Genomic DNA, 27,957 nt, shown 5'->3' with positions numbered 1-27,957 from the left:
AAATGCAACCAATTTTGAATATGTAGTTTCATTCATCATCTCAACTTCCATGTAAGATTTCAATTTTGGAAATGAGAAGCTAGAGCTTTTTCTAAAGGACAATTGATTGATACTCATTTGACAAACATACTAGCATACAACTAGCACTGGTTGGTTGATGTCTCTGTCTCAATGAGTATTTATTTTCTTGAAAAAAGCTAAGGTTAGCTATCTTCTGATATTCCTGAATTGACCAACAGAAAAACTCATAGATCACGAATATAACTCTCCTTTTTCCAAGACCATCTCTTCCTAATAAATTAGTTTATATTTAAAATGTTGATAATTTCTACAAACAACTATAAATTGTTATTGCTGCAGCCTTAACTAGAGAGAAATAATAGATTCAGAAACTTTGGGGGTCGGTAAATGTCAATAAGAATAAAAAAAAAAGTAAAGAAAACAAAAGTATCCGTAGAGAGAAATAACAGATTCAGAAACTTTAGGAGCTCAATAAATATCAGGAATAGAAAAAAAAACCAATACAAAAGAATTCGTGACAAAACTCACACTTGATGCCAAACCTTTTTTGCTGCTGACAATAACAGTCTATTGTATAAATGTGCTGAAAATGCACAAAATACACCTCCAAATTTATTATTTCCTGGTCTATCATTACTATATATACACAAAATCTTGAATTTTAGCACTATTACTTGAACAGGTTGGTCATACCAAAATATCCAACACATAATCAAATATTATGCATTGCCATTATTTGATAAATCATTCTTTGAACATACCAACCGCTATCTGATATCCAAATTACTACATCATATATTTAGCTGTTTATTATAAACTTTCCCCAAGTTCCCAACCAACCCTATTAATGTAACCTCTGCCAAAAGTGAAAAAGAGAAAAAAAAATCATTCAGGAGAACAATTTCATCTTTGCAGCAACTTATATTCAAACATAAAATTCATTTCTTTTGTTCAGCCCGACATAACAATAACTACGCCTCAATCTCAGACAATTGGAAATTGGAAAATGTAGATGCACCAGGAAAATGCAAACGACCACATTATCTCATTGACCAATACAAACAAAAAAATCATTCACAGACAAACAGAGTATACTGAATTTTGCCATCTCTCATCAAAATGCTATTCAATTTTGTCTGATTCATCCATTGCTTAGCTACATAGGGTGAATTTAGGAGTTCCTGATTGTGTGGGACTCATCAGATGCTGTGACACATCTATCTATACAGTATAAAAACTACAGAAACTGAGGGGGTCATTATTGGTTGCAGTGTCAAATAGATTCCACTTGTGATTCAATCGAAGCATCCAAGACGATATAGGACTCTATATCTTTGCATCACAACACACACAAAGTACATTTATCTATCAATTTCTCATTACACACACACTAAAAAGGAAAAAGTCACGCACTAAACCCTAGTCACAAAAAGTCCCTCAAACACCCACAAAATTTTCTTTACTCTGTACTTCCAAGATTCGGTTTTTCCTAGAAAGTTTTGAATTTTCTTGGAAAATAAAGACACCCAATGGAGGATAACGAGGCTCTACCGGACGATCTCCGGTGTAACAGAACTGACGGCCGACAATGGCGGTGCAAGCGGCGGGTAGTGGAAGGGAAAAAGCTTTGTGAAATTCATTATGTTCAAGGTCGTCACAGGCAGATGAAGAAGAAAGTACCTGAATCGCTGAAAATCGTGAGAAATACGAAAAACAAGAATCAACCGAAGATTCAGAATCCAAAAGGGTCTCTTGAAATTGGGTTTTCAAAGAGTGAAAGGGCGTTGAGAATTTTGAAGAAAAGGAAACCCCTCAAGCATAAACCCTGTGTTTCAGAGGCGTTAGATGAAGCTTTGAGGAGAATGGAGCTGAAAAGAGGCGATTTGCCGTTAGAATTGATTCGTGTTTTCTTGAAACGGCAAATAGAGAAGAAAAATGAGAAGGAATTAAAGAATGGTAGTGCTGAGGTGATGACAGAATTCCCTAATGCTTTAATGGCTATTCCTATTATACCTGCAGAGAATTTCAACAATGCAGGTTCTTTTTTAGACGTAAAATTAGGCTTGGATTCGAGCTCTAACCCCTTTTCGTTAAGGCGTTTCAGATCAAAAAATATTGAACCCCCTCCAATTAGTACAATGCAGGTTATTTCTTTTTCGTGTGAGCTTTTGTTTTAGTTCAAAACTGATGTCTTTCAAATTGTTATTGTTGTGTTTACATGGCAACTGTTGTAATTATTGTGGATGCCTTTTTGGTGTTTAGGCCGTGCCATTTGCTAGGAATGTGAAGAATTTAAGTAAAGTAAAGAGAAGGTTGTGTCATTGGTGTAGGAGAAGTTGCTACCGGGTTCTGATCAAGTGTTCGAGTTGTAAAAAACAGTACTTCTGTCTGGATTGTATTAAAGAAAGGTTAGGTTTGCTTTCTTTAGATTTTGACAAATGTACTTTTATTTATGTATGTTTACCTGTTTTATCACTACTCTCCTGTATGCAAAAGTATTTATAATGAAACCATTTTGAATGTTAAATACATATTGGACAATATTTAGCTGGATTATCCGATGACTTTAAACTGTTGTCAGGGAGCTTATAACTAACTTTAAGTGGGTAATATAATTGCACTTGTCTGTCTCTGATTCTGGTACTTCCAAATTAGGGACGACATTCAGTTCAGATGTGAATGAATTTAACCTGTTGGCATGGATCTTAGAATTATGAGTTGGTCAAGAAATGCAATGGACTATTTAGGTTGTCCTGATGATTCTCTCCTTATAACCAAGTGAGTTGGTAAAAGTTTGGTCATTGACTGGGGGGGGGTGGGGGTTGTGCAGAAGGGTGGAAATGTAAGAATAAGTTAACAGTCACCTATTATTATTAAGGATTGAATTGTTGTGTCATGAGTGATGTGGTTTCATGAAGATGTTCTTTTGCAGAGAGGAAATATTATATGATCTAATGTTACATGAAGTCTATGGATATAAACGGAATCCTCGGACGTCATTAGTCTAATCAATCCTAGCATAACATATATTATGGAAGTAGATCACGGCAGAACAATTACTTGTGAATTGCATTGTAATATGTCCAGCATTTTTAATAAGCACGAAGTTTTATGTGTTCGTGCTCCACATTCTTGAAACACTTCACTCCCTCAAAAAGACACATGAAATTATTAGCCTTCCGGTGTTGAAGGAAAGAGGCTGAGGTGTATTCCCCAAGTGACTCCTCACTGTGAGTTGGCACATGGAATCCATTTGACCAATACAAGGAAACAATAAAATCCCTCTGATTCATTTGTATGCATGGCAGGCAGCTAAGCCCACAGAAGACGCCTCTCATTTATATGTGAAAAACAAATACTATCTTTATGTGTAGAAAGATGCTTGGGTAGCCCGCTTGCATGTATTTCACATTTACCCCTTACTGTCAGTATCTTGGTTTTTGCAATAATTTTTTGTTGACTGGTCTAAAAATGATCAAACAAATAAAATTTTCTTTGTGGTGGAGTTGCTTTCATGGAAACTGGAATGACTTGTTTAGTGAAAGTTCTGATGTTTGATCTGTTTTAGGTATTTGGAACAGCAAGAAATTAGGGTGAAATGTCCCATTTGCCGTAAAGATTGTAGCTGTAGGATCTGCAAAAGGAGTGAATTGAAGTCCAGCAGTCATAAGGTATGACAATATGGAAACTGCATTTGAGCGATCATGTGTACTTATCCAACTCTGATTTGTTTGTTTACGAACAACATTGTACCAGGAATCCTCAAGGCATAAAAGAGAGGTTCCAAAAGTCCAGCTATTTTATTATCTGGTCCACCTGCTTCTTCCTGTACTGGAAAAAATCAATGAAGAGCAGAGAGTTGAAGTAGAGATAGAAGCAAATATATCAGGTACTGTTATTGACTTAACACTCTGGGATTTGTTCGATTTTGAGCAGCTACTCATTTTTAACATATTATAGGAAAGGGGGAATCTGACATTCAGATTCAGCAGGCTTCAGCAGGAGATGGAAAATTATATCACTGGTAAGTTGACTGATCCTGAGTCCTGAAAAGTTTGGTTGGTAAGGATGTTAGACCTGCTTCCTGTCTTATCCATGCTATTTTAATTCTGAGCAGTAGTAACTGCAACACCTCCATCCTGGATTACCACAGAATCTGCTCTAAGTGTTCATATAGCCTTTGCTTATATTGCTGTCGGGAGTCCCGCCATGGAAGCTTAACTGAAGATTGGAAGTCCGAAGGTTCCAATGACGAACAAGCTTGTTCTACTAACTTTGAGCGACAATCAAGGATGAATCATACTAGCACCTCAAGGCAAAGTTTCTCAGGGATACATTACCCATCTTCCAAGTCATGCTCCAGCTATCAAGCTTGTGCTGATGGCAGTATATATTGCCCCCCTGCAGAATATGGCGGTTGTAGTGATAGCTTCCTGGATTTAAGATGTGTATTTCCTTACGCATGGATCAAGGAGCTGGAAATCAGCTCTGAAGCAATATTATGCAGCTACAACATTCAGGACACAGAACACGATTTTTCATCTTGCTCACTATGCAGGGGAAGTGATCATAAAGATGCTGTTGTTAATTCATTCATCAAAGTGGCCGAGAGACAAAATTCAAGGGATAAGTTTCTGTATTGTCCATCTATAAAGAATCTCCGTGAGGAAAACCTTGAACACTTTCAGAAACACTGGGGTGAAGGTCATCCTATTATAGTTCGAAATGTGCTTCGGAATTCTTCTGATTTGTCTTGGGATCCGGTTGTTATGTTCTGCAGTTACCTTGAGAAAAGGTCAAAATGTTCCTCGGATAAAGAAACAGCTAAGGCACAAAATCACTCGGACTGGTGTGAGGTAAGTATTTTGATGCTCTCTTCTTTAGATCTGGTAAATACTTATGTCCTCTGGGCCCTTGACAAGAAGTTTCTTCTATCATCACCCTTGACAAGAATATAACCTCTAATTACAAATGGATGTGGTCGAAAATGAATGTTTATATGGTTCAAACTTGAAGTTAGTTAGATAGAAAGGCAATTCTCTACCATAATAACAAAATTTTGCGCTCTCTCCACAATGGGAAGAACTTTTGGGATAGGCTTAAGTCATTCAATCTTTTTTTAATTCAAAATAATGGATGTGTACGATATAGCTTGTGTGCACCTTTACTGTTCCACTGATTACCTGATATCTCCTACCAGTATTGGTACTGGGTAACTCTGCCTTCCAAGGCTGAGACAGATGGTAAAAAATCATATATTGTTGATTTCGACCCCTAGTCTCCATATTTTCACCCACTTTTTACCTCTTCGTTAAAAATCAGAAGGATGGATGGACTAAGTTCATGTAAAGGAGAACTGCACTTTTCCTGTCAATAATTGTGATTATGAAAAAGCTGGAGACTTAAGCAGAAGCCGAACAATCTTATTTGTTGTCATTTCCTAGATATTCTTATATCTAAATCATGTTTTTCTTGGTTGATGGAACAAAGGTTGATGTCTATGGACTTCTCTCTTTGGTTTAGGGCAGTAAGAACTACTCATTGTTTCATTTTATATGGTAAATTATATGTAACACACAAAGAATGTTATAGTTTTTAGCATACTATGCCAATTCCTCTAGGAGCGTATCATTGAAGGCAAAATGGGTGTGTCAAGGTTAAAGAGTTTCCAAAGATAAAAGGTGTCGATCTTTTCAGAATGGACCAAAAAGGAAATAGTTTCATGCTAAATGTGGGGGGTAGGGGTAGGGTGGGGTGAATTTGTAATATGATGAGTCTATCATCTATATATCTTATTTGTATTCACCTTGCACCTTGCATTCTCACCACCTGTAGAAATAGAAAAGGAAGAGAAAATTAATATGATGGATCTATCATCTATATATCTTATTTGTATTCGTGTTGCACCCTGCATTCTCACCTCACCACCTGTAGAAATAGAAAAGGAAGAGAAAATTAATACTCCCTCACTTGACACGGAGTTTAAGAAAGTAAATCAGACTTTTGAATCTTGTAGTCTTAAGCTAAGATATGTGGAATGTAACAAAATGCCCTGTAATCATGTGGCCTTATATATGTCATGTGGAAAGTTACAATTAAATAGTTGCCAAAAAAAGAAAGAGACATTTTTTTTAAACGGACTAAAAAGGAAAGTAAGGGAGCACTTAATAATTAAAACTTTTGAAAGAGGACGAACAAATGTTCTTGGATATTAATCTTAATTCTCACGCTATGTAATTAACAAATGAGAAAAAAGAAAAATGTATATTTGCAACTATGCTACATCATCCCTTTCACCATCTTCTTAATCAGATTTGTTTTCTGTTGTACTAGGGCTTAAGTGCACCGGGCTGCCCTTTTGCCCTTTTCTTTTGTATATGAGTTAGCCTCTGACTGTGTACATGTTTATGTAAAAACAAATATCGTGGCCTGATTATCTGCAGTTTGTAGGTTGAAATAGCTAGAAAACAGATATTTATGGGGTCACTTGAATGGCAAACACATGCAACAATGCAGCGTGAAATGGTAAAATTCAGAGCATGGCTTTCTTCCCATCTATTCCAAGAGCAGTTTCCTTCTCACCATGCTGAGATCTTGCGGGCTTTACCACTTCAAGAGTATATGAATCCAAAATCTGGTCTTCTAAATCTAGCAGTTAATTTGCCACCGGAAATGCCAGAAACTGATTTAGGACCTTCAATCTATATTTCCTATGGTGGGCCAGAAGAACTATCTCAAGCAGAATTTACCACTAACCTATGTTGTGAATCATATGATGTGGTAGGCCTAGTTTTCTGCTAATATCTCTATTTTTGGTTCATTTTGTTATCTCGACTGCAAGCAACTGAACATCGAGACCATCCTCTGTTGTATATCTTCTCTCTGACTGCTAATTCGGAAGATGAAACACATCTCTACTTCTGTGAAAGTAATCCTACAAGATTCAGTGATATAGCATTTCAAGTTCATAAAAACATTTAGTGATTCAATCATCCAGCCCCCTTTCATACATGCAGCATGAGAAGGGAAATTTAAATAGACTGGAACTATCCATGTCTTATGGCATCCCACAGGCTTCTAAATATGATTTTCTCTTACAGTCTGAAGTAAAGAGTGATCTAGCATGTGAGATGATGATTGAAATTTTGATTCATATCATTTGGATTTTGTTCAGGTTAATATTCTTGCAAGTGCTACTGATGTTCTTGTTTCCAAGGAACAAGTAAGAAAAATAAAATGTTTAATGAAAAATAAGAAGCCTCAAGATCACAAGGAATCTACCAGCTATTCCAGTGATCAGAAAGGAAAATCATCTCTGCATAGTGGAGACACAGAAGAATCCGGTCTGCAGGATGCAACTGGAGAGCAGTTGCCTGATGGTATTGCTGAAGTACCTTTTTATTCTGGTGACTCACAAAAAGCTCAAAGGTATGAAGACCAAGATGGCAATATCTCCAGTGACAATGAAAATGACTCTGAATCTGAGTCCGATGTCTCACTGTTCTGCTCTGGGTCTGTTGAAAGATCTGAAGATTCAGACAGTGATTATCTTTTTAAAGATGTTGATGGTGCAAAGAAAGAAGCAAAAGCCTCAGGTGCTCAATGGGACATTTTCCGTAGACAAGATGTCCCAAAGCTTCTAGAGTACCTCAAAAGGCATTCTAGCGAGTTCACCTCCGTGCGTGGTTATTCCAAACAAGTACAGCTCTTTGTACCAAGATTTTTGTGGTAAAAGTTAGAGTATGACAATAGAAATTAACTTAATTTCCATCTGCAGGTTGTTCACCCAATTCTTGATCGAAGTTTCTTCTTTGATGCATTCCACAAATTGAGGCTTAAGGAGGAATTTGGTATATTTGCCTTGTCTTCTTTTATCTTTATCATTTGGATTAAATTAGTTCTAATTCTTAATGTTATTACTTTTTAGATGTTCAACCTTGGACTTTTGAACAACATCTTGGAGAAGCTATTATCATCCCCGCTGGATGTCCATATCAAGTCAAACAACTTAAGGTATCCTTTATAATGATGACATTCATACTTCTTCACACAATTTGGTGAAAAAACCTGCATATCTCCCTCTTTCTCCTGTTCTTGTAGTAACAGTGTTTGAAAGAAAAAGCAATTTGACCTGTGTGATCAGACAACCAAGAAGTGTAGCCCGATTTCTTGGCTGCTCATATAGATGTTTACTATATTGGATATTTTGAACAAAGAATTAAGAACTGTTTTTCTGGTCATTCATGGATTAATATATATAGTAAACGTCAGACTTGGATATAATATTAGCAAAGAATATCCGGATCAATTGAATTGATTCCACCATATTCAACTGCTGGTTTATTTAAGGTGACATCTTCCGCGCTGTAACTTTTTCAAAGGAAGTAGATTTCCGTTTCATTAATTTGCAGTATTATTAACTGAAGCTTATTGATGGCAGTGTTGTTAAAGGTTCGGATGAGGAACGCTTATGCCCCTGAAACTAGGTGCAAAGCGGCTGGCGCTTCGCGTTGCTTAGGTGGCACTTCAGTGCAGACACCAAGGCAATACGGTGTGCGCCTCTTCACCCACAGGCTCCTTCTTGAATAAGACGACACTAAACAATAAATATAGTTGACTAATTGATATGTTAAATATTATTAAGCTCTATGAATGATTTGCCATGATTTAGCAATAGGAAATTCTTTACAGGGTGAATTAGGAATAGGAAACTAGAAATCCAGTATAAGAAAATAAGTCAGTATACCTGAATTTAATAAATAAAATTGCAACTTTGCATCTGAATCTTATATTATGATTTTACACTTTGATTTACATTATATTTACTAGTTTCAAAAAAAAAGATTTACATTATATTTACTATGTCGATTTTACTTTATCATAATTTTCAATTCCGTTATCCATAGTTTCATTACCTCTTCTATGTCTAAAGGAGCCTTAAACCAGCCTATCATTGATGGCATATGTGCATATTACATACTCAACTGATTGTATTCTCATATATATTTCAGTTATCTGGGGACTTTGTTTCTTTTAGTGCAAATAACTGACAAGATTCTATTCACTGTCTGCAGTCATGCATCAACGTTGTTTTGGACTTCATCTCGCCTGAAAATGTTGCTGAATGTATCCGCGTAACTGATGAAATTCGTCTACTTCCTGAGCACCACAAAGCCAGGGGAAAAATGCTGGAGGCAAGTTTCACAACACTCCTTTGTTTTACTTATGCCAATGTCTAGTAGTCCCAAATGCATGTCATATTCATTTTCGTGTTTGCAATCTTCTTACCATCCATTAATATAACTGTTATAATTTGACCCGCAGGTGAAGAAAATGGCTCTCTATGGGATGGACAATGCAATTGCAGAAATTCGCAACCTCACGCATACCAATCAATCCTCTTGAAAGATGATAGCCATGCATCTTTGTCAAAACTGATTGATCCAAATATCACATAGTTCGTGCTACATACTGCTAGGGAATAGGTTCAGTTCATTTTTTGGACAAAGGGATGACTGGATACTGATTGCTGAAGATCTTTGTCACTCGTCAAAGATTTTCTTATGTGTGTATCAGAATGTGAAGGTGAAATTGATAGATCTAACCAGAGACGGATTTTAACTCATAAAAAGGCTATGAAAACATGTACTATTCAATATTTCCTTGTACATGCTTTGTTAGGAGTCCTTTCTATGCTTCTCTGTGTCCATAATTTGAACTGTCCTAACTGTTGTTTTTTACCCTCTTGACAACTTTAGAAGACACAACTAAGAAATAACGGATTATTGTTAGCTTATTTCTACATCCTCTGAATTGTTGCCTCCAATGTGAAGCTCTGCACGTCAGTATTCTTGAATTCAAATGTACAAAAAAATTGCGTCAACTCAGAAACAAGTCATGAGATCAAACCGTACATGTATAATTACACCTACATAAATACAACTATACACGACTCTGCGTAGATACTGGTATATACTAAGTACTTGCAATAATAGCTAACAAGCGTAAAGCTAGAAATTACATTGTTATATACTCACACATATATAGACTGACTTATCATTGATACAACCTTATATATAGCAACATGATAAACACACATTGTAAAGAGCTAGTGATGCTAGCTAAGGTTTCTTGTTTGCATCATGTTCCTTTTGTGAATTGAAGTAAAGTGCAGTGACAGGAAGACCAAGTCCATTGTCACTTGCAAACTGGCGAGTGTTGAAATTAGAACGCCCTTGTGGTGGTTTATGGGGCTCTTGCTCCACCTCTCTCTGCCTAAACAGAGTGAACACGTATCGATGTATACCTGCTGGTGGCTGCGGTCCCATATATTCCACCACCTCCGTCCCTGCAGCATGTGAACAAATAACATGTAGAGTTCAAAATTATATGTGCATTGATAGACAACGAATAATAATAGTAATATCATATGTGCATTGATAGACAACGAATAATAATAGTAATATCATATGTGCATTAATATAACAACTTGGTAGCTAACCTGCAACTAGATAATAGTATACCTTTTGTTTTGTCGGTGTATATACCACAAATCACAATAAATTACAAATTGAAAATAAAATGACAAAAATGAATAAACAATTGATTTAGACTGAGGAGCAAAAATCTAGCTCTCTTTAAGGAGAGATTCAAGCCCATTGCGGTATAATTAATATATCTCTTAACTTATTCCCTTCAAGATACAATAGTCCAACGTCATACAACTCAAATAACTTCGGATTAGTTGAAAAGTTCAAAGCTCCACCATTAGAACATATATAAAATTACTCTATTTTGGATAGTAAATTAGTTGTATATTTAAAATGTCATTCTCTGTCTCAACTCTCTTTCACTACACTAACCTCAATATAAGTACAATATAATGTAAGACCATGACTATTTATAGGTGAGAAATTCTTCCTTGTAATGAATAAGAAGAATATGGCATAGTAATATGGGTACATGAGTTACAGGACATAATGGATGAAATAATATATTAGAGGTTACAAGGTTTTAAGGCCAACTCCCTGCCACTTTCTTTGGCTGCTAAATATAGCATTTTGACCAACAACGTAACCTTGTGCTTACGACAACGTAAGTAGTAAAAGTGCAGCATCATGAGACAATTTATGCCTACATAATGAGGCTCTCTAAATGAGAGTAAAGAGGGCATACAATGCCCACCAACGGACAGAAATTGTTGCACATTGTGGCAATGCATATTTTATTCATATTAAAATGCCACACCAACACCTTTATACTATCAAACAAATACAAGTTTCCAATTTGGAGAAAATAAAAAATGTTCTAATTAATGCTAATAATAATCTCAATTAATTGATGTTACATTGAGAGGCATCGCCTCCCTCTGCAATATCCGTGACAATCCTGCAAAGAAACAGTACCACATCATATAGAAACTACTTTTCTGGTACTTAAATATAAAGTTGCAATTAAATAAAGACATATGCATGCATGTGCAGTCTAGTTGATCAAGATGAAAATAAAACAAAATTAATATAGGATAATATAGGAAAAATCACACCACATATTTAATCAAGAGTTGATATTATAGCCTTTAAATTTACTCTTTTATAATTACTATTAATAAAGTTTTAATTACAGATCTTAACAGATTTGTATTAATAAAATTTTAATTACACGTCTTAACAAATTTGTACGCACCAATGGAGCCATTCTCTAAAAGTCGGTTCCCTTGGACTTGGAGCATCTGGATCAGCCATAACCTGTAAAATATCCATAGACGAAACAAACCCAATATCAATAAGATTTTTGAAAAAACACTCAATTGCATATTTATTTTAGTTAAAATAAAGAGAAAAAGCATAAATTTTCCCTTAAAATTGTACTAAAAAGTCTGTTACACACTTAAATTATCATGATAATCTATTATACATCTAAACTATCTAAAAGTAAAACTATTAGCCCTTACAACTGATGTGGCCAAAAAAAAAAGCGCGTCAGTCAGATACAAATCAGTTAAAAAAAAATTTTAAAAAAAAAATCACCCCATCCCATCCTTACTTCTTTACACCAACCTACCCCTCTTCTTCTTCACACTCGCCTCCATTTACTCTCATTTTGAATCTTGATTTTTTTCTTTCAAACCCATTAAAGTAAAAAAAAAAAAAAAAAAAAAACACCCCACCCCACGTCCTTTCTTCTTCACACCTACCTATTCTTTTTTTTCTGTACACCCACCTCTATTTACTCTCCATTTTTAATCTTCATTTTTTTTCTTTCAAAACCTATTAAGAAGAAGAAGAATTCTTCTCCCCATTTTGGTGGAGAAGACGATTGGGGGTTTGGGGATTGGATGAGTGGTTAATAATTAATTAAGAGTTAATTAGTATAAAATATAATTAATAAAAGAAAAATTAATTAATAATAATAAAAAAAAATTATAAAAAATCGGATGGATAGTTAATAATTAATTAGGATTTAATTAGTATAAAATATAGTTAATAAAAAAAAATTAATTAATAAAAAAAGAAATGAAATATAAAAAATCAGATGGATGGTTAATAATTGATGGGTAGTTAATAATTAATTAAAATTTAATTAGTATAAAATATAGTTAATAAAATAAAAGTTAATTAATAAAAAAATATTAAAAATTGAATGGGTGGTTAATAATTAATTATGAGCCAATTAGTATAAAATATAGTTAATAAAAGAAAAAAAAACAGATGGATAGTTAATAATTAATTAGGAGTTAATTAGTATAAAATATAGTTAATAAAAAAATTAATTAATAAAGAAAAAAATATAAAAAATTATAATTTCTAACGTAGCATCAACCGTGACAATGAATGTAATACACCACAAACTATATACTATATGAGAGTGGTGTTATGCATTCAGGTGTGTAATAGTTTCACTTTTAAGTAGTTTAAGTGTGTAATAAATCGCCATGATAGTTTAAGTGTGTAACTGATTTTTCGGTATAATTTTAAGAAATTTATGCCTTTTTCATTAAAATAAATACTCTAATTTTATGTTCTCTCCTAAAATGACTGAAGTACGTAATTGAAATTGTAAATGGATTAATTAACTAACTTTTTTGAAAAAGAATAATAATTAATCTTACAAGGGTGTAAAGATTGTTAGAATGAGGAGAACCCTTTTTATGAACTCTAGGCTTTTGTGCTTTAATTTCAACTCCATTATTTGATATTTGTTTTGAAGCATATTACACCGTAAACTCAATCACCGGAACAAATATGTCGACAACATCTCCGATCACCTTTCCGGCGACTAGAGGATCCACTGACCCCCACGGAGTTTCCATACTTGCCATTTATTCTCAATTAATAAAAAAAAATTGACTGATTTGTAAATCAAGTCAATTTATATATTCTCCAAGTGATTGAAATAAATTTGGTGAAATGGATAAGAGAGGACACGTATATAGAAATGGCCATGTCATGTTAACGATGATGTGGCTGAGGGGACACGTGTTATGATTATAAGTCCTCGGTTTGTAACGATATAATTTTAAATATATAAAATAAAGTATTAATTTACAATAAATATATTCATGTTTTTATTTTCATAAAAAATAATCAAAAGTCTTAAAAAGTATACATTATTAATTATAAACTGACTATATATTATGATACACCAAAAAACTTAATACTAATTAATTATATATAAAGTATATATTGATTATTTAATTTCGATCAATTCAAAATATCCTCTAAACAATCTCAAATTTTAGATATGAAATTCTCTCGATATTTTAAGTCTTTTATTATATAACTCACTCCAAATGATTCACGTTTATAGTACGTTGAATTTTCAAAAATGCGGGGAAGCAACTAAGGAGAAGGAAGAAGAGAAAGGCTGGATCTGGATATTTTTTTGGTAAATAATATGGCTGAACAGTCCATTTTTCTAATTTTATATAAATCGGGCTAAATAGATGGTCCCTATAATTTATGGATTGACATTCTGTATAGTTATCTCTTTAACAAAACTGTGAATGTGTTAGTAAAAATAAATAAGAAAATAGATTAAATAAATTAAAACGAAGAAAATAATGTAATTACTATCAAGAAAGCCCACATAGTAAGCAGCCCAAGCTAAAGAACCGCTTCAGTACCGTAGAACCTCAAGGGAAACTTATATAAATATATAATATTAAGAAAATATTTATTATTTATAGCAATAAAAAAAAAATTATTAAACACTTATAATATATTTATAATACAATTTTAATACATATTGCAGAGAACTATTTATAAAACATATATAATACAAGTTTTATAAATGGATAATACATTTATCACATACTTTAATAGACTTATAATATATTATGTCAGTTTCTTATTACACAAACATAATATATATTTTAAAACACTTATAATACATTTATATTGTATGCATAATTCACTTTTAATATAAATATAGATTTATCATAGTATTATTATGTATTGCTATAAATAATAATAAATAAAAAATATCATTAAAATCAATAATTAATTTTTAAAAAGCACTCAATCAAGTAATTTTTTCGAACCTTAATGCGCCCGAATGAAAAGAGCCCATACAAATTGGAAGTTGCCCAAAGATATAGCATGGGCTCAACCCAATACTAGGAAAAACATTATTTAATGCCTTTTGTTGGGCCTGACGTAGAAATTTTCTTAATATTGGCATCAACACCTTAACTAGTCATGTTTTTTTTTTAAAAAAAAATAAATTACCTCGGGGGTAGGGATAGGGAAAAATGAGAGAGGCAATTACAAGGCGGGGAATTGAATCCTCACACCAGTCAACTGAGCTACTAAGATTCCTCCTTTAACTGATCATGTTATTTTGGTCTTTGTAAACAGTGCGAGATTTAATTTTATAGTCCTTTACAAGCTTGTTTTTAGTTTTATGTTATTTTTACAAGAGATCTTCAATTTTATACATATGAAATCTGAAAAGGTTATTTTCTTCTATTTAATTTGTAAATGGTCATAAAAATTCATTACAGTTCAACATTCACTAATAATTAGGTTAAAAGAGTTGTTAAAAAGAAAATCAAAGAAGAAAAATAAGCATAATTTCATAAAATATAGAGGAGATTAGTGTTATGAAGTGAAATATTGAAGGAAATTTCTATAATAATCCCAAAATAAATCAAGACATTTTTGTGAAATTTTTTGGCTTGATTCTTTCGTGTTCCACGTTTTGTCTTTAATTAACAAAACTATCAAGCTAGCTATTCTGACTAAAGTTCCACTAATTAATAGAGGTATGTCATTTTCTAAATAACAACGTTACTTTTTTTGGTTATATAAACTAAACCTTTTTTCAACGAAGTGAAGATTTTGGTGATGATATATGGCCGATTGATGGCTATGTATGGATTAATAACTTCATTTAATGTAAAAAAAAAAAACAACTAATAAGTTTTACGGTCATGTTTATCTCTAATCTATATGTCATATTCTCTAAGGCCATGACGTAAACAAAATCAAAGTGCATCCACAAAATCAAGTACATATATATTATCTCCTTTACTCGTTTTAAATAATATATCTTGTTAGCCTCCCAAATCTGTTCTTCTTTAGGAGACCACACAGAGGATAAATGTTTAAATATTAAATTTAGTCATTTTGATTTATTTATTGTTGTCTGGTTTTGAAGCACAGTCTCAGCATGATTTATAGATGATAATGATAAATTCCCCCTATTTACATTTTCGTCTCTCATAGTATTTATCTAAATCATATATAAATATTTTTAAAATAATAATTTTTATTTGCATATCAAACACAAAAAAGTAAAATAAAAATATATACTTATTTTCCTAGAAAATAATTTCTAACCAATCATACCGAACACACCCTTTGTTTTTTCTTTTGAATTTGTATTGCATGCAGCCATGCACTATCGAAAAGGTGATCCGTATTTTCCATATATATAAAGGCATTGACTATATGCCAGTAATAGGCCATAAATCTTGATATCATACCCAGTGGTGGACCCAGGATTTTAAATAAGGGGGTTCAAAATCTAAATAACTAGACACACGAGCTAGTCGAAGGGGGTTCGACATCTACTTTATATACATAAAAAATTATTTTAACCATGTATAAATAGTATAATTTTCCACCGAAGAGGGTTCGGATGACCCCCCTCGGCATAAGGTGGATCCGCCACTGATCATGCCTCACCTTTGTTATTCGTTTTTTTTATGACATGTGTTTTCATTTTCGTATTACTTGCGATTGTTATTTTTTTTTATTATTTTCTTTATGACTCTTTTATTATTATTATATTTTTTTATTGATTTTAATATGTTTTACTAATTGAGTCGGGAGTCTATCGAGAATAATTTTTCTATCACACTAGGAGTTAAGGTTGTATATACAGGGTCATCTCGATCATAAGGCCACTAAAGCACTCGCTTGGGGCCTTAATTTTTTTGGAGCCCCCATTTTCTCGCAAAGATATATGTATATGTATACAATATATATATTGATAAAAAAATTCTCATGTATTGATAAATTTGAAAAGAATTTTTTGGGTATAAAATATAATAATCTTTTACCTCATTTAATATAGGAATCGTTGTAATAATTGATAAATGAAATAATGTTTAGTTAATTGTAGCATTCTTACATTTACTTTTTTGTTCCCCTTTTACTATTTTTATTCTCTAATTATTGAATATTCTAAAGTCTCTCAAATGGTCAAACCTTCTACATTATGCAAAATCTATTATTGTGTGTTTATAAAAAGATCAAATTTATTTGTTGGTGTCTTCTACAAATTTCAAGCACTAAAAGTAATCAACAATTCAACACTATTTTAATATCATTATACCAACTTATCAAATTCCATGCAACTCTATTTCAATATTTATATAAACTTTTTAAATTTTTTAGTTAGTTTTTATTATTTTAACTTTATATTATATATTTTTCATTGAAACTTTACATTATTTGCATTCTTACTATAGAATGTCCGTGTATATCCTACCTCTCCAGACCTTATTTGTAGGATTACATTGATTATGTTATAATTTTTCAATTTATATATGTCAACTAAAAAAATATAAGGCCTATATATAAAATTTGGCTTCAGGCCCCAAAATTTGTTGAGACGACCCTGTTTATATACACCATTCTCATCATACTTCACTTAAAAATTTATATTAAATATGTTATTATTGTTATTATACCGTTGTTCACTTATAAATTTACACTGACTATATAGATAAATTTCCTAGGACAATTTTAAAAACAAAACAAAAAATATCTTTTATGAATAGGTTAGTGTGAAAAGAGAAGTGTGAGATGTAATCAACTAATCTTGATTTTAATCAAACTTGAAAAATGATCCGCGAAAGGTTTTGCTTTTCATCTTTGACTATATCATGAGAATAAATAAATAAAATGTGTTGTCTTTGTGCTGCAAAAAAGGAGATCTAAAAAAAAGGCAATCATTTTCATGATTTTATCTCCTAGTTGGAAACATTGAATAGGTGTCCTATCACCTACATGGGATGTGGTGCAGTGGTGGGCTGCTTCATTCCTAATCAGAGATTTTAGATTTGAGCTCTGGGTAAGAAAAAAAATTATATTGGGAGCGACACCTCCAAATGAACCCTCAATGCTCGATTCAAATTTTATCGAGATTCCACGGAGTTCGAATACCGCTGAAAAAAAAATGGTGTCCTATCATTTTTCTTTTAGGCCGCAATTTCCTTTGCCTTAATCATGCCTTTCCTCAAGTGATCAAATTAAAAACCATGTATAATAAGAATCAGCGGTACAAATCTTAGTAATTTGTAAAAGAGTTTCATTTATTTACACTATTAAAGCAAAGAAAATTGTATACTTTTTAGTTACCTAAAAGAATCATAAATAACCTAATACATAAAGCAAATGATCTATCATAATAAGTAAATGTGATCTGATTACGTAATTCAATTCAAAACAGAAAATGGCCTTTTTGATTTCTATGGACGGTCGACAGAAATAAATTAAAAGAGAAAACAGTAAGTATATGACTCTTTCGTATGGTCGGTTTATCCTTTTCTCCTACACTAATTAACATTCTGACACGTTTGCTCTTTAATTATTAGTCTTATAAATCATTGCTATTAATTAGTTTTTTAAAATGTTTATATTAGTAAACATTTTGACACGTTTACTCTTTGTAAGAACTACGTACGCTAGAGGGTCAATACACATTTTCTTTACGTAATGACACATATATATTGCGTTTTCAACTCATTTTGACATTAGCCTTCTTTAATTCATGTGTTTTAGAGAATCCATATATAGCGACTAAAAACAAAAGGAATGGTATAGTGGTGATATTTTCTTTGTGCAACATAAATTATGTGTTTTAAACAATTATTTGCTTAGTCCTAACTCAATCGAGATGGATACACCTGCATGTTCAGATAATATGAAATACCCTCTCTTTAAATTATTGTAACATATTTGTTTGTTTTTTTATATCTAGTAACATTTTAATCTTAATATTCCATACTGTATATTTAATCAAGGATATTTTAGTACATTATACACATTTTTAATTTAAGATTACAAAAACAAAAAATTAAATTTTCGTGTGTAATAAGAAAAAGACCCATAAAATGAAACTAAGAGTATAATAAATAAACCATGTACCTTTAGTAAGTACTGTTTTGAGGATTTTAATTATTCCGTGTTATTTTACTATATACCCAAAATAGTTACTTGTCTATTTTAGCAAATTAAGATAATTTTATTATCTTTTTCTCATAATATCATTGATATTAAATAACTATATAAAATAATACATAATAGTCAAATTTAGAGTTTCGTAAGCATTATTAATATAATTTATTTAGTAAAATACACCTCTAATTAAAATTTTCATAAAGAATGTATCAAATTAAATTAACATAAGTAATACAAAAGGGAGGGAGCAATTATTGGCATACGTATGGTTGACGGAGGGCTTACATGGCAAAAATGGTGACATCTTATCATGTAATTAATTAAGGGATGCAGATGACCCCAAGAAAATAATGTATAAGGAAAACTGAGACACTTTAATTATTTCATGTGACGATTCATTGTCGTATTTAATTATATGGTTTCTAGACGCTCTTACTTTCTTTACATAAATAGTTGACTATGTACAGTGTGGTCCTCGCATGAATTTGAGGTCCAGACTTTGATAGCTTATAGCCTTTTCTTGTATAAGATCTCCCTCGTTTTTCTTAATTTTCTTCCTATTTAAATGTGTCTTAGTTTGATCGAGTATAAAATTATAAAAAAATATAAAAAAATTTATATTTTATGATTTTAAAATCAAAAGTATGTATAATGTACCAAAATATTATTTTAATTTGTGATCTTAAGCATATCATGTAATATGTTGAAATATAATATACTAACTATAAAAAGTGATATGTTCTTTTAAATAAATAAAAAAAATAAGACACGTATATTGAAACGAATTAAGGAAGTGCAACTTATAGTGAACATGTAATCCTGTGGGGGATCCTGTTTAACTTACCAAAAAGAGAAGAAAAACTGGGAGATAGTAGCATAGAATTGCTAACAATACATGGAGTCGCCTTTGTTAGAAAGCATTTTAACTTCAGTATAAAAAATTTAAATGCGAATTCAAATTTAATCGGGCAAGTACCGGACACCTTGAAATTTTTCTTCACCAACAATATAGGGATCAATGTATCTCGCTTAAAACAACAACTGTTTGGAGCCCAATAATGATTCATGAGATTTGTCTTTGTCAAGAGCCATTACGGTTTGTTGTCGACTTCTCCATTATTCTGTTGTCATTATCAAAATGTGGCAGTAGAATGTTTGATAACTTTTGTACCGGAAGCCATAATTTCGATTTCGAACTCTTGTATCTTATCTTTAAAGTAAGTTTTTTCAACACAAATTCAAATTAATTGGAATCAATTAATTAATCTCTAGACATCTCTTCCTCTTGTACTCACAAACAACCAAGAACACTCTTATCTATTCTAGGACGTGTAAGGCAAGGCCTAGATATGTGGAATGAATGACAGGAAAAAACTAGTGAAACAAAACATCCTTTCCAAATAATTGTTTGATTCACCCAAAAGTGACAAAAAACGTCTTGTGAGAGACGTGTGGGACACAAAATTATTAGCAAATTGAAACTTGTGGACCTGACCTGATCAACTGGTGGAATAATGCAGAGCACATATATATGTCACGGTCCTAACTCCTACATGTTTATGGTTAGTCATAAGGATGAGTTTGATACGGACGGAAATATTTTCCAATTCTTTTTTATGATTGTTGGCTTTAATCATAATCATATGTATGAAAAATATTTCTTGAATGGACTTATTATATATACCTACATGGTCCTGCATTGGTTGGAATAGAGTCCAGGTCTGTGGTAAAAGCCGTAGATTTTGGTCCGACTCCGAAAAAATAATATTTTTTTGAATTATATTTAAATATTATTGGGATAACATTTTCTCCTTACTAACCAAACATATCCTTAAAATTAATTTTTTGGTCTCTCACTTCCTTTTCTTAAATTAATTTAATTTGTCATTCTTAATTATTTTCATGTTTTACTAGTCAAATGACTCTATAAGAATATATTTTTGTTTTAAGAAAACAAGTTTCTCAAAGATTAAAAGACTAATTTTCAAGTAGGGAAAATTTCTCAACTCAATGGCCCCAAAATTTTTAGGAAGCAGCGTAGATATTTACAAAGGAAAGATAAAAGTTTAACCATCATACATATATTTTATTTGATTGTCTTATTGATTTAAATTAGTTTTAATTTAGAAGAGGTCTTGAGTTCAATTCTACTTAACTAGAATTTTATTATAATATAAATATGATATATTTTACAAAAATATGCTTGGGTTTGGGGTTTGAACCCCAAGTTCAAACAGAGAAATCAACCAGCAAACCAACACACCACCGAATGACTTCTGTCAAATAATGAACATTTTGCTTAAATATATCTTTATGAAATTTTCGAAGAAGGGATGTCGCTTAACGTTACTATTGACTTTCTAAGTTGATTGTCTCCCTCGGTTCAACAGTCCAGCACCCACCTCCTCGCCCCTCCCCCCACTCACCAATTTCCAAGGATACCCTCATGTGGTAATCAAAGGAATTTTATTCTCTTTAATTTTGAAGAAGAATCTAAATTTAATTAGTATTTTCTTTATTCCATATTAAACGAATTTGTGAGGTAATGCACATAACAAGAAAAATATTTAAGAACATAATTTGAATCATACTTTTCACTATTGTTCTTTGTAAAATCATAAATATAACTTTATAAGTAGTATGATTTATCTCTTAGAAAATACAAAACTTCAATAAATGAAAAGGCAAATATGAAAAAAGTTTCAAACATCTATCTTAAACTTTGAATAATTTAATTATTTTAAATAATAAAAAAACTTTTAAAAATTCACTTAATATGAAACGGAGAGAATGTGATTTTTATCTAAATAAAGTGGAGTACTAGCTTATTTAAAGTTTGTTTTGGTCAAACCTGTCAAATCGATCTTATTCAGAAATGGTAAATATTTCACATGATTTAGAAGTCTGCCGACTAATTACAAAGCGAAAAAAGAAGAACATAAGTCCATATAATAATTTGTTGATATTACAAAGCCAAATGTAATAACATATAGCCAAAATAATGGTCCACAATATTTATTCGGCTGGAAATTAAAACAGGAAAATTGGATGTCTTTTCAATCGAGAGGATAAAGCGGTTTTAATTATATTGCAACTAATGAACATATATTATTTCACAATTATGTAGGAATACTATTTTCCATGAGTGTTTTCCAAGAGCAATTTCTTTTCTTTTGATTTTTGTTGTGCACTGAGAATAATATTCATATTTTATAGAAAATTAGACTAAAAGCTCAAGGAAGTACTGGAATTACATTCTCACAAATTTAAGAAATCTTTTGTGCCAATACGTCACATTAAATTCCTCTTCACAGATTTACTTTCATGTCCTTAAAAGGATACACCGTCGTCCGGTTCATTTAGATTAATCATTAATGTGGGGAAAAGGAGAATATTAAGAAATTGATGTTAAAAAATAATTAAGAATAATTTAGTCAAGTTCTTCTTTAGTAGCTAAATAGTCAAAGACATGCCATTGGAACAGTAACATGCTTTAAGTAACGAGGAATGTGGTGAATAAAAAACTTTTGAGCAATTAGTCTTCTTGCTAAAGTTTTGTCACCTCAATAATGAAATGATTAGTATGTCCTTACGCAAAAGTGCTAAATTGTCAAGCACATAATAGTACAGGGACAAATAAAATTTAGAGCAAACTACTACAGTATTTTTCTTTTCGAAAATATACTTCTTTTAATTGAAAAAAGTAGATCTAATTTGACTTACAGCCGTATGGTTATTAAGGGAAAATATTTAAATATTGCACTACTTGGTCATTTTGGTGTTTGACTTTTGTGACTTAGCCATGGAAGTTTAAAAATTTATGAATGTGATTTTTTTTTTTTAATGTTTTGGATGAATTGAAGTGTTGAAAGTACCTGCATCTTTAACAGCTTTTCTTTGAAGATCAGTAATATATATATAAAAAAATTACACTACATGATTTACGTGTAATGGCTTAATAAATTATCTTATTTTGTAAATATATCTTACCCCATTATTATTAGAGCTTAAACTCTCGTCATATCAAAATGAATCAAGAAAAGAAATAATAATTGAACATTATAATGACCAATATCCTAACAATGCAAGTGTGAAAAAGGAATTATGCGATGTAATAAGCTAGTCTTTAATCTATTACTCCTAGCAAGTAGCTAATTGAACTTGAGGTTGCCCTCGAAAGGTTCTTCCTATTGGGTCTTGCCTAACTTCATCCCAGGCCGCCTCAACTATTGATAAAAAATAAAAATAAATGTAAAACACACACTTAATTTTTAATTTTTTTTTGAATTTCATATCTAAATTATTGAAAGTGTGTGTTTCATACTTAAACTATAACTTATTAGTTTGAGAAACACACATCAGTGGTGTGTAATACACTCTCTCTACTCTATCTATTTTTTAAGAAAACCTTGTCACATGGATAAAATATTGCACCTTAACAAAAATTAAATAAACTATTACTATTAGTTAAAAGTTAAAGTTTAAAGTATTTCTATCCCAAAAAAAAGAAATTATTAAAAGAATTTTCTTTTTTAAAAAGAAATTATTTTTTTTAAAAAATAAATATTTTGCTCATGCACTCCACAACCTCCCCCTCCCCCACCCCCATCCTTTATTTTTTAACTTTTTTTTAAAATTTCGTTTATAAAATATTTTTTAAAAAATTCATACTTCACCCTCTCTCTACTCCTTTCTAGAAAATGTTATTATTTTTATTTTTTAAAAAATTAAAATTTTACTCACCCCATCTAATCCTCCACTCTTAATTTATATTTATTTATTTCTATATTTTTCTCCTTTTGTGTTAAATATGTATATATATTTTAGGAAAATATTTTTTCCTACTTGCGTATTGAATATAACAGAAATAAAAATTTATTTTAAGATAAGTCTTGCGGCAAGTAAAAAATATTTTTCTAAAATCATATTTATATATCTAACACAAAATGAGAAAAAAAAAATGAAACTGTAAGGTTAGGTGGGGTGTGGTAGAATTTTTTTAAAGAAAAAATAAAAATATCTAAATTATTATTTGAAGGGCAGGGGAGAACTGAAGTAAGATTTTTTTTAAAGAAATTTAATAAATAAAAATAAAGCTAAAAAATTGGGGTGGGTGGGGTGGGGGGTATGGTGAGAGAAAGTGGTGGAGTGAGGTAAGAAAAAATATTTTATATTTTATTTTATTATTTTTTTGGCGGGAGATAGTAATACATTAATTTTTAATTTTAGCTAATTCTAATAATTTATTTAATATTTATTAATGTGGAATATTTTGTCCATGTGGAGTGTGATGTGCCAAATTTTTTTAAATAAAAAAGAGTGTAGTACACACACCATGATAAGAGTAAAATAAAAGAGAGAAGTGTGTTTCTCAAACTAATAAGTTATAGTTTAGGTATGAAACTCACACTCCCAATAGTTTAGGTATGAAACTCAAAAAAAGAGAATAGTTCAAGTGTGTTTTTGACACTTATCTCTAAAATATATGAAAAACTACCTAATTACACAAACATCTATCATATTTATTAGTTCTTTTCATAATTTGAAATAATTACATAATTTCATTAATTAATAATTTTACACTCAATTTCAAGTCAAATACACATACATATTTTTTGCTACCAGATACGCTAAAATAGAGAGAGAGGCGAGCAACAACAGGAGTGAAGCAAGCGAGATTTGTTTATGTATTCCAGATATATACGAATCACACTAGATATATGTATCTAAAATACCAAGTCGATACGCAAGTGAGATAGGAGGGAGACGAGATATTTGACTATAACATATGTGAATCCACTTGGACAGTGTATCTAGAACAAACTACACCTTATTTCGACTACATGTATCCAGAGATACGTGTATCTGGACGTATCTGAATGTATCTCTAGACGCACAAAATAATGGTAAGATTCGTAATTTTGTAAACTAGTGTATATTTATGTAATTAGCTCCTAAACTAGTGAGATTTCTGTAAATTACCCTAAAAAATAAATAGTAATCCCTTGCAAAATAAGTAGGGGAACTTAGAGCCTTAAAGCTTCTATGTCCGAAGTCGCGGTCAAAGTTTAGATATTTGAATATCAAAATTTCAACTGTGTACATAAGTTGAGACAAATAAAATACTATTTTTGTCTTGAATCTTTAAAGTGACACTTATTTTGAAACAATGTTTATATTTCTTTGCTAAAATAATATTTATTTTTGGACGGAGAAGTATATGCCTTGTCTGAGTTAATGGTGAGAACAAAAAACCATTTCCATTATTATTCATCTCTTACTTGGAACCAGGTTTCTTAATTCCTCCACCGCCAAAAAACGAAAAAAGAAAAATAGAAGTAGAGGAAACATAAAAATTGAAGATCATATTGCAAAAAATGCAAGTCAAGGTAAGGAATCATTCAACAATTTGCCCAAAAATGAAAAGAGAATTTCCACTAAAAGATAACATAATTAGTCAACCCTTCTTCCTTTTTGACACAATGTGCTTGCTTCAAACATGTTTTTCTTGTTTTATTTTCTCAAGTGGTGCACTGTCACACCAACCTAAAAGCTATAACATGAAGAAAAAGAATAGAAGTAACCAAAAAGGGAAGAAATTCTTGAAACATGTACTCGTATTGAGAAGAAAAAGAAGAGATCGATGGAAACGCAAATGCAAATTAAGACAGAAATGCACTTTCGATTGTTGTAAAAATTCAAAATACAAATAAGAACTTTTTTTTCTTTGGACGGTCGGTCATTAGTCGGTTACGTAGTAAAAAGACGGGCTGTCGTATCCTTTATCCTTGTACTAATTCAATTGTTGACACCTTTATCTCACTTTTATTTTGGTCTTTTAAGTGTTTTTTTGATATTTTTACTATGTGTTCCCTCATTTTCATTATTTGATGATTGTATGGTAGTATTTAATTGAATGCAAAGTTTATAAAGAAAAATATAATATTTTTTTGTGATATAATTAAAAATAAATTATGAATTTTTGTATGATTATAAATAATTCCATTAATTAAGGTTAAAATAAAAGGTTTAAAACTTATTATTTTGAAAATATTAAAAGAAATAATTATTTTTAGACCAAAAAAAGATTGCATCATTTATTAATTGGGGACACAGGAACAAAACTTAAAAAGTTTGATTTTTGTCTTTAACATAATCGGAGCCTTGTTTATGTCAAGGCATTGTTACTCACAATAATAACTTATAAGTGGCTTAATACACAATCAGTCTCTTAAATTTGGCAAGATCTTTTATTTAGATACTCACACTAAGCGTTATTTCTATTGAACGTCTCAACTCCTAATAAAATGTTCTAGTTAGATAGTTAAGTTAAGTTAATTAACCACATAAAATACGTTATTTTCTTTAGTTATATGTAAAAATGCCTAGAGTTTTACGGCTTATTGAGGTGAATGTATACAATTAGAGAAAATGACATATTTTATGTGGTTAACTTAACTTCCTAATAGACGAATAAAAACGCACAAAAAAATCTAAAATTTGAACCGAAAATATCTAATTGAAATATTTTATTAGAAGTTGAGGTATTCAATTAAAATAAAACTTTATCTAAGTGTCTAAATAAAGATATCCTAACAAGATTAAGACATTGGTCATGTATTAAGCCTTTCAAAAACCCCACTGTTTACATACGTATGTTTGACGTGGGGCTTACATGATTGGAGAAAAACTTTGTTTGACCTAAGACAAGGACGTACAAATATTCGGATCGTACGAATAGAAGGTTAAATATAGACAACTTATGTGGCGAATGGCCATTAATTGTCGTGTAAGATTTATTGATGCTCAATTAATTCTTTCACCTATAAGTACATAGTTGACTATATTTGAGGTATATATATAGTGTGTACACATTCCAATTTGATAGTAGATTATAATTATAGACTTTGCTAAAAGTTTAATTTCTTTGACCTTTCGTTTGAACAATTTACTAGTCAGCTATAAAAAGAAAGTAAACCCCACATATATTAAATACTTTATGTAATAATTCTTGGTTTGATGAGGATGGGTGAATAGCTAGTCAAAATGGAAGAGATGGCATGTGAATTTGCTTCTTTTTAATTATACTTTTATGGAATGGTTTATTTGTTATTACTTGAATATATTCAAAGTAAAATAAATGATTGATAGGTGTAATTTTTTTAGAAAAATAATTAGATCAAAAATGTTGGATTAGGTAAGTAAGAGAAGTGGTGCACTTTAATTTAAAGATGAAAGCTTAAATAAGTGGCATTGTTGAATATAATATGTCAAGTTAGTCTATGTACTTAAATCAATAATTGATTGGAGTCCAATTATGAGTTTAATAGCTAGCCATCATTGTTTTTGTCGACTTGTGAATTGTTGTGTTGTCGGATGTGACTTTTCGTCATGCAACAGTAGCTAAACATGGCTTGATTCTTGATTAATTACTGACCATATATATTGTCTTCTTTTAAGTTTTAATCTTCCATCTATGAGTTGGTAATGCGCGCCATTTTGCAAATTAGAGTATTTTATTAGCTAATCAATCATATCAAATTTCAAAATTTTCTTATGAGAAATGACAGCGTAACTATTGTATCTGATGTTTTGATGAACGTTAAATAAGATATGATTAAAAGAGAGTTCAGGCATAAAGTAATTTTATTTATATAAGATTCAAAAAATGGTTAGCTACACCCAAAATATTAAATAGTACTGTGTAATCTATCCTGATATAAATATTATTTACTTGTTTTTATAGCTTTAAATGATCGACTTTTAATCCAAACACAAATAACTTTATCATTATTCTGACATTGCTCCTACAGAATTTTATGTCTATTAAGCAATAATGGGAAAACAAGATGTTGTCCACATTATATACAACCAAGGAAAGCCTTTATTGATCTCTAGATAGAATCAGAAGACATAAAAGACGAAGCCAGCCTTTTATGTGCAATGTTGAATGGAAGAGATCATACTTTCCCAAAACATGAAGGATTTCACATAGTTTTGACTGCACATAAAAAGTCGTACATAGATGCCAAAAGAAAAAAGTCGTACATGACGGAAATTTATTGTGACAAACGTATAGGATAAAAACAAGTAGCTAGCTGTCCATCCGATAAAGAAAAACACAACATAATTTTTTTCAAAAAAGGTTCTTTTTGCTAATCTGTATTTGTTAGAAAATACATTTTGTCTCTCCTTCATTATTTATGAATTACAAAGGAGTTAATAATATCATAAATCAGTTTAC

At 31.1% G+C, this 27,957-nt stretch overlaps 1 protein-coding gene and 1 pseudogene across 2 annotated transcripts; one reads left to right on the top strand and one right to left on the bottom strand.

Annotated features, from left to right (window-relative positions):
• The first annotated feature begins 864 nt into the window (after positions 1–864).
• Positions 865–9,714, top strand: LOC129873854 (lysine-specific demethylase JMJ28). 2 transcript variants are annotated; one of them, XR_008762783.1, is made up of 12 exons: positions 865–2,165; positions 2,284–2,429; positions 3,590–3,692; positions 3,778–3,910; positions 3,982–4,045; positions 4,139–4,877; positions 6,472–6,801; positions 7,196–7,720; positions 7,799–7,871; positions 7,949–8,034; positions 8,462–8,572; positions 9,096–9,214. XR_008762783.1 is itself a non-coding variant. In XM_055949047.1 (12 exons), exons 1-12 carry the CDS (start codon positions 1,551–1,553, stop codon positions 9,424–9,426), a joined length of 3,015 nt encoding a protein of 1,004 aa, XP_055805022.1. In that variant the 5' UTR covers positions 866–1,550; the 3' UTR covers positions 9,427–9,714. The 2 variants fall into 2 exon arrangements, 1 of the variants encoding a protein (XP_055805022.1); XM_055949047.1 differs by lacking the exon at positions 8,462–8,572 and adding an exon at positions 9,346–9,714 and having other exon boundaries at positions 866–2,165; positions 9,096–9,215.
• Positions 9,715–10,142: 428 nt separating this feature from the next.
• On the bottom strand, positions 10,143–13,342 carry LOC129872676 (protein MOTHER of FT and TFL1-like; annotated as a pseudogene).
• Between the last annotated feature and the right edge of the window lie 14,615 nt (positions 13,343–27,957).

Source organism: Solanum dulcamara, chromosome 11, assembly GCF_947179165.1.
Source record: "Solanum dulcamara chromosome 11, daSolDulc1.2, whole genome shotgun sequence".
Taxonomy (NCBI): Eukaryota; Viridiplantae; Streptophyta; class Magnoliopsida; order Solanales; family Solanaceae; genus Solanum; species Solanum dulcamara.
The sequence above is the reverse complement of the archived record's forward strand: the minus strand, read 5'-3'. Positions and strand labels throughout refer to the sequence as shown.